The sequence below is a fragment of the Emydura macquarii genome, unplaced genomic scaffold (genome assembly GCF_026122565.2).
Source record: "Emydura macquarii macquarii isolate MOO-44397 ecotype Brisbane River unplaced genomic scaffold, CSIRO-AGI_Emac_v2 contig_374, whole genome shotgun sequence".
In the NCBI taxonomy this organism is placed as follows: Eukaryota; Metazoa; Chordata; order Testudines; family Chelidae; genus Emydura; species Emydura macquarii.
Window position 1 is genome coordinate 10,967,295 of NW_027130511.1, and position 13,884 is coordinate 10,981,178.

Consider the following 13,884-nt stretch of genomic DNA (forward strand, 5'->3'; position numbering starts at 1 on the left):
CAGACATTCTCGATGCTCATACAATTCCCCAGTTCCTCCACCCATTGTCTGTCTCACACAGTGTCAAGTTTATTTGATGGGTGGTCATGCTGGTTTTTAAGGACACTTCCAGTAGGTTGGATTTGATCTCAAATTCTGTAATCCAATTCACAAGCTTTCAGTTTATTATGTTTGTCAAGGTATTGTGGAGGTCACCCGTCACGTAAGTAAAGAATCTGTTCACTGCTTATTGTGCTCTCTTAGCTGCTTCTGCATTATTCTTTAGCAGATCAGAAGAGACTATTTCATCAGGAATAAAAGCTAGTTCTGTTTTAGCCTTAACCTCTGAGGCTGCTTCTGCAAATATAAAATGTCTTTTGCGAATGCCTGCCTTCTTTCAGTCAAATGCAAAAAGGTAGCAGAATATGTAGCCACTTACAAACAAAAGCACAAAACTAAATACTTTGAGAGACAGGAAAGAGACAGGCAAAGAACTAACTGTTTATATCTACTAATTTGTTTATATCCCTCTGACTGGCTCACAACTATCTTTCACAAGATCTCTTGATTCTGATGCAAATAAAAAAAGAAGATTAGTTGAAATTTTGCAGTAAGTACCTTTGCTTCAGATTCATCAACTTCACCCATTCTTCTCAGTCACCCTGAAGACATGAAAAATTCAAAATGCAGCATCTGTGGGGGTAAGAAGGTGGCCCAGGATGCAACTTCCTCTTAGAGCATCTGCCATTTTATTTGGACCACATGAAATGTCTAACTCCCTGTTTTCCTATTTTATTGTGCACCGTAATTTCCTTTTCGTATTGTTTCCAAAAAGCCATTGGGACAACCAATTATTTTTACTACTTATTTCTTTTGTAGTGCAGTTCTTTTCTTCTGTCTTGAATATTTTGCTATTCAGAAACTTCCAGCTGCCATGAATTCCCCTTCCTCTTAATTCTTTACCTGGGCTTCCTTACCCACTAACTCTTAACTTTTGTTTTTAAGTCTGCCTTTCTGAAGTTTGTGAGGTGTAACATTCCAGCAAGGGGTCAGGGAACAGTACGGATGACCTCATGGGATCTGCTGGAAAACCAAGATGCTGGCCCTAAGCATCTTTTAAAAGTGAGGTAACTGTCCCTAATTCAGTTCAGAGCTAGACATCTAACCACATAGACGTGTGTCCCCTGAATCTGGGAGAAGCTGTGCTCCAGTTCACTGGTAAGTGAAAGGAAAGGAAAGAAAAGAGCTAAAACTACCTGTTAGCCTTTTGACAGTGTTGGAATCCTATCCTAAATGCCTGTTCCCCTCCATACTTCAAAAATAATAAGCACAGTGAGCCTTTGGGATTTTTCCTAGTTGTAAGGAACATAGGCCATGTGTGGATTTAGTTCTTGAGTGACTTTGGTCGACCAAATGTATTACAAAGGTTAACATTGCTAAGAGATGTTTAAAGGAGCTTTTTGTATATAGGCAAAGGATTATTGGGCTATAAAATTGTCCTACCTGCTACCCTATTACTTAGGCTTTATTCCAGTGTCATTATGAACTGTGTCTCATGGCGAGCCAACCAGGAGTCTAAGGCTTGGTCTACACTTACCCCAGCAATTCAGCAGCAGTCGATGGGAGTTACGCAAACTACGCAGAAAACTTGCGTAACTCCCGTCAATTGCAGTGCTTCTCTTCTGCACACCATCTTTACTGCACTGCGCCGACAGGAACCGTGTTCCCATCAACGCAGCACTACGCCACTTACGGTGGTGGATTAATAGTGTCGACTTCTAGATCAACTGAGCAAGTCTTCACTGACTGCTCAGTCGATCCAGATAAGTCGATCTGACAGTGGTGACTTTGCCGCCGTCAGTGTAGACATGGCCTAATAGTTAGAATTTTTGAGAAATAAGCCTTTTTAAAGTGTTTTTGAATAGTGTATATTGGACCTGTAGCCTGAAGAAAAATCTGGTGTCGTCTGTACTCAGCTAAAGCAATGGCAAGTGCCAGCTCTCATCAGAAGGAAAAAGAGGATGTCTCCCATTAGGAGTTAGTGTTTATAGATGAGCGTCGAAGTTTCTTGCTAAGGAAAAAGTAACAGTCCTTTTTGCTATTCAAACTAATTGAATTTGAGCTTAATGGTTCTCTAACCAAAGCAGTTCCCTGATCTAAGCTTCACAGGCTTATGCCCAAGAAGAAACCAATTGTTAGAACTGTTGTCATTGTCACACAGAGATCCTGAGATAGCGCAACAGCAGAGAAACCAACAGTTTACACTGGGATGAAAAAAATTGAAAGTGCTGATTTTCTTTGAGTCACAGTTCCAACCACCAACATTTACATCTAACACTTCCATTCTTATTCCAGACAATTTTAGTTGTGAGTCAGCCATCCCTGTCTTTACTATCTGATGTTGAACTCACTGTATTAATAATAAACTATCTGTAATACAGAAAGAGAATACTGAGTCAGTGCTTGGATGAGGCACATGAGAGTAAGAGAGAAAATTTAAGAGTGAAAAAGAAAAATTTAATGTGCAATGTAAGGAAAAGATACAGGAATTATTAAGAGACTTGGACAGACTTAAGTGCTCATTAGAAGAAAATGCAACTTCAGAAGTCCAAGAAACTCTGGTGATTATATAAGATAATTTGAAATGATGGTAATGAAGGAGAAACTGAAGAAGGGAACCTACATAAACAAAATCATTTATAAGAAGCTAACCAAGATCTTTTGATTCCCAGGCAGGACTATGAGCAGTTGATCATATTGCTGCAGTCTAAGTATGTGAAGTTTATTAAAAATGTGTCAGAATCCTCTAAATTAAAATATCTTAAATACTTTAAAGAGGAAATTTCACAGAAAGGTACATTGTGCTTGTGCCAGACCGTCAGAGAACTATAGACATTGTGAATATGGGGCGGGAAATATATTAGACAAACCAAGTTTAATATAATCCTTGTGAACAGCAGAGTTTAATGGGAGACAGATAGCCGAAAGGGAGGCTACCAGAAAATTATTTTGAGTTGTACTTCCTTAGAATCAGGACAAAGTAACAGCGTTACTTTCAGCAGCCTTTGAGTTATTTAATCAAATTAAAGGAAAGGGATTCTCCCATCAACCTTTCTGGGTAACCTCAAGAACAATTGTTTTTCTTAATTTAGTATGATTTCATTACTAATTGGCATGCCAGATAAGTCAAATAATTGACTTACTGATTGTATACCAACTATAATTTCAGTTTGACCGTTGTAATGTATTTCTTGTAAATGGTCAGGAGAACCAACTTCACCTAGCTAGTGGCATATTTCACTTAGTTATATTTGTTCTATAATTTTCTGCTTAATCTTTTAACAAATGTACAAAAGACATTCTGAACTGATTTATTTTCTAAATCTTCAAAGTAAAGTAATTTAGGAAGGAGAAAAAAGTAAAATCCTTAAGTCATGTCTGAGCTCGTGTATTTCGGTAACTTAAAGTACAATCCTATTCTTCCTATATAGTTAATCCATGAATCACACAAAATGATTTTCTGTGTGATCTGAGATCCAGCAGTAGCATGGTTTAGAGTACTGGATTTAATGAAGGATGCAGAAAGTTTATATTGTTGAGTAAATATTCCTTTGAATGCTTTTTCCTGTGTACATGATATATAAATGTTTTTCTTCTATGTATTTTATGCTGTCTGTAAATGGTTGTCTTCTGGGACACGAGCAAGGGTCTGCCATCCTTGTATATCCTGGGCAACCTGTTGTATAACCTCTATGTTGTGAAGTCCCTCAAGTTTTTTCCTCACTCTGAGTAGTTTTCAGTGAAGAGATTCTAACATGATCTGTCTGAATATATGCCACTTTAACTATGTAAAAGATTTGGAAAACATCCTTTATACCTGAGTATTCTATTCAAAAGAAATAGTAGCTATATTGATGCTAACACAAATTATTTATTTACTTTATCTAACTACAATCTACCAGATTATACCATGTCACATGTACATTTTGGGATCTGCAGGAGGCAGCTATAGACGTCTTTTATACACGTGCAGCATTTTTCATGGTCACCTTAATCTAAACTGTCTATAACTTCCAGGTTTTTAACAAGAATGTTTTTTTTCTTTCATAGGTGGACCCAAATATTGCAGACATTTTAGCATATACTTAACTATACTCACATAAGTAGTCTCATTAACTTTAATGGGTTAACTTTAATTATGTGCATGTTTGCAGGGTATGGGTTATAGTTGCTTCTTCTGCCCACTGAAAACAAAATACTATCTTCAGAGTTCATTAACAGACATCTGAACAGGTAGTCCCACCATCACTACCATATCTATCGTTTGGATTTCATTCCTCATCTACCTCCACTTTCTGTTACGGTGGTCTACAGAATGTTACTGAAAGGAATTTCTGAATGACTTTCTTTAATCGTAATCAAAATGTGTTAAATAGCTACAATAACTTTCTCCTACTTACATCTGTATTTCACAGGATATGCATAAACTTTGATATGCAGTATTGTCACCTTTATTTTCTTTTTTGTCAATCAAATCAAAGTAAATATTTGTATTTATTTCTATTTATTCATTATGTTGTACTTTTTTAGGTTTTTTTAAAGTAAGTTTCTCCCTTGCCTCTCAATACCTCATCTTATATTTTTATTCTTTCTCTCTCCCATCTGTCAGTATCCCAGAGTTCCTCTTGAAACCTTGTCTGCTCAACGCCATTTGGTTCCTTCCACTCTCTCCTCCTTCTGGTAGTTTGCCCATTTGCTACGCTAGGCCCTGCCTTTTTATCAAGACCTTTTTTTTTTTTTTTTAAACTGGTTTAAAGCTTTCCTCATCAGCCCTGCTGTCCTGATATTTTGAAGACTGGCTTCTTGTCTGTTCATATAGAGTCTGTTGAATTTATGCCACCCCCTCTCCCACAGAAAGAAGATGAATGTTCAGTAAATCTGGATCTTTTCACTCTTCAACTACTAATTTACTTCCATGATCCTGTTCCTTACTGTTTCATTCATGTTTGGTATTGACAGAATCTCCAAGAAGGCACACCTTCTGTCATATGCTTCAGTTCTCAAGTAGGGACTCTGAAGTCATCTGATTCTTTCCAGTCAGCTGTTAATTGTATTATTACTGATGAAGATAACAGAAAGTGTGTTCTTTCTTGCTGGCTTCATGATACAGTATTAGCTGACATGGGCATAAAGTTTAGGGATTTTTTCCCTTTGATGTGCAGACCCAAGAGTCTTTCTTTTCTTCCTCTCCTATGAAATCAGGTGACTCAATTTATGTCTCAGATTATAAAGTAATTCATGTTAAATTGAAGATCAGTAGGTATAAACTAATGGACTCATTCCACAGCGTGTCCTAATCTCTTTTTGAATCTGTAATATGAGATGCTTGTCTATCATATTCAGTGTGTCATAGCTTGAAACATAGCTATGGACAATCATAAAGTAATTATTACTGCTCATTTCTCTTTTTTACAGTTTCCAAATAAAACAGTTGCACATGTTGCCTGCAATATGCTTAACATGTTGATTCATTACGTACATAGGCTTCAAACATACCAAGCTGGTTCACCTTTAAAAATTATTCAAGTAAGTAACTACAAAATATTTTAAACAATTTGCTATTTTCTAGGCATTTTCTGGTGCTTTTAGGAAATCATACTATTGAAATTGAAGTAGCAAACTGAAGATTGTGACGTGAATGTTTTCATTGATAAGTATAAAATGTAATTTTAGTCAAATTAAGTTTGCCTCCGGCATAGATGTACTAGGTACGTGGAGGAAGGGCCTTTCTTACCTCCTCGCACACTTGCACAAGGCAGATAAGCTAGCCCTGTGAGTTCATTAGGTAGTGTCTTTTTGAATTTCAGTAAAAATTCAGTTTTACAAACAACAATCCAACTGAATGCTACAGTTTGGTTTGACATAAATTTAGAAGAATGTAACCATTGGTATGGTATTCTATCACATTTACCTGCTGATATATTTAAGTTAAAAGGAACTGTAACTTTTAAAGAAAACTGTTTTGTTTATTGTCCACAGATCCTGATAGCCACTATTACTCATCTTTTACCCAATACAGAAGCTTCCTCTTATGAACAGGACAAGAGGGTAATTAGACATTAATCATGCTTTTTAGTATGCTACTGTTCATATAATTATTGACATTCCAAATATGACTCCATGATTAAGGTTGAGTTTTGCCTTGAAGCAGGGATTCAGACTTGGTACGTAAAATACAGTATATTCTCCCAAAGATGATATCATTTATTCTTTGAGAATAGAATGTTTTCTCAGAATTTACAAGTAAAGCTGTTAGAGCTAAATTTAATCTAAAAATTGGTCCTTTAATAAACTTAGCACCCTATGTCAGACCCTTTTTTCTTGTCCCAAAAGATCCTAATACCAGAGTACTGCAGACTTTTCAATATAGTTAGTGTACTGAAATCCTGTGCGTAGACTACATTTGAAGACCGTTTTCGGATTAATTATCATTTTGTACTGTTACCAAGAATAATTTAAAGTGCATTCTTTTGAAAAGATAGCACATAATTCGCCATCAGTTCTTTGAAGATTGCCTTCACTCAAAATGATTGCCATCTACTGTTGTTCTGTGTTGGACTGAGGCCACAGAGTGCCCTTAACAAAGATGGCCTCAGATTTCATTCAACTGCTCCTCAGTGTTCCTTTCTGCCTCCTCACAGCATAGTGGACTTACCATCCCCTAAGAGCAATTTGGCTCTACTCCCACTGGAATAATCAAAGGCAATGACCATTTTTGAAGAGAGCGTCTCTGCTCATGGCAGCATGTGGCTGATGGTGGTTCTCTTGGTTGACCAGTGCTGGTGGAAACCAGAGCAGTAGGGGAACTACTTTAACTTCTGCTGTTATCATAAGCTTCAACAGAGCTTAGACAGAAAGATCATAGAGATGCTCTGCTCCACCACACCTACTCCTTCCTCTTCCCAAAACACACATGACATCCTACTTCCCTCCCCTTATGCTAATAGTAGAACCCTTATGCTGGGGCTGGGCATCAGCTGGCGCAGGGCACAGCAGAGCTTCACCTCCACCAAGTTTGCACCTGGTAATTTCCCTATTTAAGGAGATTTCTTCTCAAGCTATGTCCTGCCATCTAAATCTGGAACTAAAAATACTAAAATCCCTTAATCATCATGTGTTTTTTGCATATTGTCACTGTGGGGCAAAGTTAAGATTATTGCTATGAAATGGATGTTATGATCATATGTCTCATAATAAAATATAGTTTCAGAAATCAAATAAGGGGTTTTCTTTTTCACATTGATAGACTTTTTTTTTTTACATATATATATAAAGTGTTTTTGAAGAATTTTGAAGCTTTTTATTTGAGCTCAGTTATTTAATTTATTTCACCATAGCCACTTGCTTAGGTTTTTAAAATATAAATAAGTTTGTGTTTTGAGACTGCTGTTTGATATGTTTACCATTATTATTGAACTAGTAGTCTGATCAGTGTTTGAAACCTTGGGATGTTTGTTGCCTAATGAACTGTAAAAGTACACCCATCTTCCTCTAGTGGCTATTATAGAGTGAAATAGTTGTTGATATAGGAAAGCATTTGGATATCCTTCAATGAATATATGCTGCTGTATAGTTTTAGTAGCAGATTATGAAGGAAAAATAACAATATTTATAAAGTAGTAAAGGCAATTCTGATAGTTTGCTCTTGCATGATCCTTTATTCTCTTTACAACGAAGCTCAAGTGCAGACCATTCCCCGCTTATAAGTTGTTGATCTGTCATTTTAAAATAATTTGTTTTAAATTAACTTAAATTTCCATGATTTTGCAAAGTTACTTTATCAGCACAGGTACAACATCTACTCACTCACCTTTCCCAACGATGGTGTTAATGAAAAGCTATTCAGATTGATAGTCCTTGTACAGAATATAAATTGGGATCTCTGCAGCTCGAGCTTTCAACTATGATATGAAGCTTAGGCATACCGTGGTTTCTAAGTAACTTTAATGTCGTGGTATTGCCTAAGGTTGATTACCTCTGTGGTTAAATTAGGAAGAGAGACTAAAGCAGAAAAACAAAAGTACAATAGGAAATGTAAAGCAGCAAGCTGTTATTTTAAGTGAATTGTAACTAAAAATACTGTTTTTACAGTTGGTGGTTTCTTTACTTCTCTGTTTATTGGATTGGATAATGGCCTTGCCTTTAAAGACCTTACTGCAGCCTCTTCACACCACAGGAGCTGAAAATAAGACTGAACAATCTGTTCTTAATTGTGTATATAAGGTACTTGTGTTTCACATTTGTTTTTTTAAATGAAAACTCATAAAGCTGGAGGTGATGTCAGTTTTAGGGAATGAAGACAGAATCCTTCTGTACATCTGACACACATACTGTGGCTGTAATATAGGCTTCTTCTGCCTGTATACTTACTTATTTTACCCAGAACTACTTAGTCTTGGGATACTACCTAATCAGTTAATTTTTGCCGCATTATGCAATATTTGATCTAAAGAAGTTTAATCATTCATGTAGTGCTATAAATAATGTTGGTACAAGAGAAGATCAGTGCCGAACAAATAATAGAACACTATCCTAAAGGGTTTACAGTTCAGGGCAATGGTGAAGGTCAGCACTACAATCAAGACAATGGACGTAGATTGGAATGTAGCCCTTACAGATTGTTAATTATGTTAATGTTTGTTTGTTTAATTTGCTTAGTACAAACATATGATAGTGCCATTAAGTACAAAAGAAAGACAGACTTCACCCCAAAAACCTTACATTTGTAATGTAGATACAGAGAGAATAGGAAATCTGGAGGTAGCTTAGTGATTTATTATGTTATATATTTACTATATTTTATATTTCATTCCTTTTTTATTCAGGCTGCTGTTTTTACTAACCTCCCTTTAATATAGCACTTGTGGACAGGAATTCAGATCCATGAATGAAAATGTCTAAAACTATCCCACATTTTTTTACCCTGTTCAGTAGGTTTCATTGTTTGGTTGTAGGTTTTCTATTTTAAACAAATTAATCAGAAAATGAAGTAAAGCTGAACTTTGTTTCTTATAAAAGTCTTTAATAAATAACATTTTTATTAGTAATCTGTCTTAAATCCTGTTCTTCTTCTAGGTTCTGCATGGATGTGTCTATGGAGCTCAGTGTTTCAGCAACCCAAAATATTTTCCTTTAAGCCTTTCTGATTTGGCATCTGTGGATTATGATCCTTTTATGCATTTAGAAAGCCTGAAAGAGCCAGAACCACTACATTCCCCTGACTCAGAGCGTTCTTCTAAGCTCCAGCCAGTCACAGAAGGTATGTCAAATTGCCTGGATGAACTATATTTAAAAAAAAAAGACTGTGTCTTCATTTCCAGTACTGAAGTGTGTGTCTAAAACAAGAATTTAAAAAATATTTAATGTCATTTTAGACAATACATAATGTTCATCAATATGAGGGAAATAGTGTAATTTTGAACAATTACAACTCAGTTAACTAAAATAAATAGATCCTCTACATCATAAAAATCGATCTTATATGGATTCAGTAACAGTGCAAAATACTGAAACATGATTTGTAAACGTGTTTCTTTTTGTTTTAGGTAAATGAGTGTACTTCAGTCTTAATTTTTTTCTTTTTTTATAATATTTTTGTTTTTATGATGTTCCTAATGCAACTTTATAATATCACTAAACTGACATTTCAGTATTTGAAAGACTGTTGAAAGCTTTCTATATTTAAAAACTGATTATTGAAACTTAATAATCATAATTCATTCTGTGCCTATTTTACACATTTGTTTAAAAAAAAAAAAAAAAAGTAAAGTACTATAGTACAGTTTCGTATTGTCTACATCAAACCGTATCAGTCAGGAATTAAGAACACTTTCTTCTGAAATAAAGACAGCAGATACAAGAAACTAAGATTTAGAGTAGTGACACATTTCTTTTAAAATGTATCCATCAAATGGCCTCAATGGAAAGAAAATTGAAAAAGATGAGTTTAATATTGATACCAAATACTCTATGTAGTGCTATTCCCCCTCCATATTAAGTTGTTCCCTTTAGGCTTCCTTAAAGGTATTGAGAACCAGATAAATGCAGAACCTTTTTGTAGCAGCTGTGTGCTAACAGCAGGTGATTTTGTGGTCTGTAGTGACTACGTGCTGTTTTTTATGTGGGGAAAATGGCTAATCATTGTGCCCTTGTCTAAGGCATGCTTCATCATCCTCAAGTACTTTTGTGGCCAAAGAATTCTAAACATAGAGCTGTCCCCTAATAAGCTCAGTATTGGATTGAACAAGTCTGATTTGAGAACTATTGGCAGGAGGAACTGTAATTATTAAATTTACTGAAGAATGAAGCAAGGTACTGTATTTGGCTTTTTGTCAAATGGCAGTGGTCTTATTAGCAAAAAGTAATCATCTGCAGGGTCAGAATGAAAGCAGCTTTGAAGGATTCGTTCTGTCCTAATTATAGTTTCACCTATACATATTATGTAAAGGTAATGTTTAAAGCATTTGCCAGAATTAACTTCCATTGCATGTTCTATTACAGTGTAGTGAATTGCAGCAGCTTTTTATTCCTTGCATCTTTTGTATGCTATAATAATCTGTAATTATGGGTTTGCAGCGAACGCTGTGTGGCTTGTTTAATCTGACAATCTGAAAAGACAACCCTGAATAGATTTTTTTTTTTAAATGAATGCCAGTTGCACAAAGCCTTAGCATCGATTTCTTCATTTTGCATTTCCTCACATATTGGTTCGTTTATGATTTCTTGCTCAATTTCTAAATAAAAGTAATTTCACGAGTTCTTTATGTCTCCTGAGATGAGTTAACGTAACCTTATATGTTTTCTTTTAAGTTTCAAGGTTTTGTAAATCTGAGTAGGTTAGATTACCAAATTTAATTGACAAACTATACTCACAGATTTAATTGCCACCCTGGCCCTGCAAGCCCTCACACTTATTGCCTGTGTCACCAGCCAGGAAACAGTACCAAGCACTGTTTTACCCTTCCCACAGCTGCTTCCCTCAATTGCATTGTGGTGGGTGTGATAGAAGCAAAGTTGGTGGGTTCAAGCAGTCTGAAGCCAGATCAAAGAGGGGGCCAACTAGTGCATCTCAGCAGCAAAGGAGCATGCTGATTGGTTGCACTTGGAGCAGAAGCACACTATTTGAACTATCACGAAACCAAGCCACACAGCATTCCTCTCACTAGACATAGGCTGAGCAGAATAAGGATGCATTCATACAAACCCACTGGGGGCATCGGTGGGTAGAATGGGAAGGCATATTACTGGGGGAAAAGTATAAGGACAGGTAGGGAATGTGCCAGACTCTTTACTTAGGACAAAAGCTGTTTCATGAGTCTCTTGTATCAGCTATGCAGTTGTCAGGTGTTTAGCATTTTAAAGGCAGACTAGTCCTTGCAGATTTGAAAGATGTGATTGGGAAACTTGACATATTACTTCTCCCATTGTGCAGGGACAGGTCCACCATTAAGGGACTTGTGTAGGTTTACCCAGAGAGCAGCCCTCTACACATTGGTATACAGTGGAGCTAGCATCTGCTCAGAGGCTGATACAGGCATCCCAATGAGGGAGTAGTCAAAGACTTCTTGAATTCCCTAGGGAGCAGGCAGTAGGAGGGATAGGGAGGTATGTAGAATTGTTAAATCTGTGTTCGTGTCCTTTCTTCCATGTGTCTGTGGTAGTATATCTTCCATGTGGTAGATAATATAGTTGAACTTTTACATGGAACAATTCTGAAATTAAAAGAAAATCTATATTACAGTTGTGTTCAAATACCACTGAAATTAAAAGATACAAATCTACACAAAACATAGTAGGAAGTCTTCTCCTATATCAGCAAAGCTAGTAAAGTTAAATAAATGTGTATTTTCTCACAACCAAGAGTTCATAGATTTTTTTCCATTTTTATTATCTAGAATTCTACTAGTTTACCTAATCCTGGTCTATTAACTGTTGTTGCAGGATTCTTTCCTCTTAACAAGTTTGTGAAAACAGAGTGTATTTAGGCTGAGATGAGGGGGGAAAAAAAAAACCCAAAAAATCCCACACTACGTATCTATGTCTGATTTTGCCATCAAGCAACACTGCAAATCATGTAACACTTTTAAAGGAGACTTCTTTCATAGCTACAGGTGTAATCACTTACAAAATTGCATCCACAGATCCCCATTTAATTTTTATTTTTATTTAAAATTAATAAAATAGAAATTATTTTCCCCTTAATATCTTGCCACCATCTGCCATTATAGTTGAGGGTGACAAATGTATCTTTTCTGGGGGTAGAAGGAGAGGATTCACTTCTGCAAGGCTGCAGTCAGACCAGCACAACTTGTGCTTTGCATGCCTTGGGAAAGGATATTTCTTTAAAATGCATACAGCTAGCTTGTGTCTCATCTGCCCCTCAGGTTCAAAGGAAGTAGGAGAGACACTCGGTCATTATTTTCCCACTCAACTGCACCACTGCAATAGTTTTATAAACCCACACAGCCATCTACTGATCCAAGACTTACCAAAGCAACATAAAGAGGACAAAGAATTTTCCACTCCATGCACTATCTCAGATTCTGCAGCTTCTGTTAGATCATTGGTGAATGACCATCTGCCTTCCCATAAAAGAAGGAATCTCAGAGGCTGGGGAAAAAAAGCCAGAGTAATCTTCTCCTAGCAAATTACCAAGTGTTCATGAGCAAATATGATTATAATCACTGAATAAAATGCTGCCTGCCATTGACTCAGAAGCACATAGAACAAAAAGGTTTTCACTTGGCACGACATGCCCTTAATGTTGCATCTTAGATATGACACTATGACTCAGCCAATAGTATTTGTGGTAATGTTATGGAGGTTCTCATGGTTACATATTTTGTTCCATTCATAAAACAGAGGGCAGGATATTGGATTTGTGTTTCGGTCCTAATTTATTTGGTCCTAATTTATTTAGATGATAAGCTGATGATAATCAAGTAAACTAAAGGAAACAGTATCATGGCATCCAACTACTTTACTGTTCTTGGGGTCCTTCACAATATTCAGGATGGCATCATCAGTCATCCTTCCAGCCTCAGTAAAAGTCAGGATTCTTTAATAACAACATTGTAATACTTACTATTTAAGATAGTAAAATTTCATCCAGAAATCTCAAAACAATTGAGTCTCTGCTAAGAAGGGATCCTAGAGTGAACCAATCGGAACTGCTGTGTGAGTCTCCTTTATAAAGACTGCTTGAGATAGTTGATTCAGTTTCCCCTAGCATAACTTACTCTATACATCTGGTTCCTTGGCATAATAGAGAAGGGCTGTAGCTTGACATTATTTTTCTGTTATTTAATATTTGTATTTAATTTTTACTATGGTACTCGTTTAAGCACCTCATCAACATGAATGAATTTATCTTTACAGAAACCTTGTGAGGTTGGGAAATATTCCCATTATACAGATGAGGCACAGAGAGGCTTATGGCTCAGTCCAGTCTCCTTTTGAAATGAAGGGCATGACTCAAACAGGAAGTCTGTGATAGTGCTGGGAATAGAACTTCTAAATCCCAGTCCAGTGCTTTAACCACTACACCACTTTGTCCTTTCAGAAAACCATTGTGGTGCATCCTCTTCCCTATTGCTTTAAGGGGCCTTTTCTTGTGAGTTTGAGGTAGGACATTGCCTCCTTTCTGGAAATAGGAGCAGTAGAACACATACAGTTCCTTCATATAAGCAAGAGCTTACTTTCAATATTTTCTCATTCTAAATAAGTCTGGAGGCCTTTCTTCATCAGTAAACTACATGAAAAGGTTCAACAGGTTTCTCTGAAGGATCAGATTTAGGGTGGTGACTATAGAAATGAAAGCTGTGTCCGATCTACAATGCAGTTCAT

General features: G+C 36.3%; 1 protein-coding gene across 7 annotated transcripts in view; it reads left to right on the forward strand.

Moving 5' to 3' along the window:
• The window catches only part of RALGAPA1 (Ral GTPase activating protein catalytic subunit alpha 1), a 228,097-nt gene that overhangs the window by 129,460 nt on the left and 84,753 nt on the right, over positions 1-13,884 (forward strand). For all 7 annotated transcript variants that reach the window (XM_067533936.1, XM_067533961.1, XM_067533981.1 and 4 more), the window contains 4 exons: positions 5,455-5,565; positions 6,019-6,087; positions 8,131-8,262; positions 9,115-9,298. In XM_067533936.1, the coding sequence (XP_067390037.1) occupies positions 5,455-5,565; positions 6,019-6,087; positions 8,131-8,262; positions 9,115-9,298 (496 nt within the window). The remainder of the gene's footprint in view (positions 1-5,454; positions 5,566-6,018; positions 6,088-8,130; positions 8,263-9,114; positions 9,299-13,884) is intronic.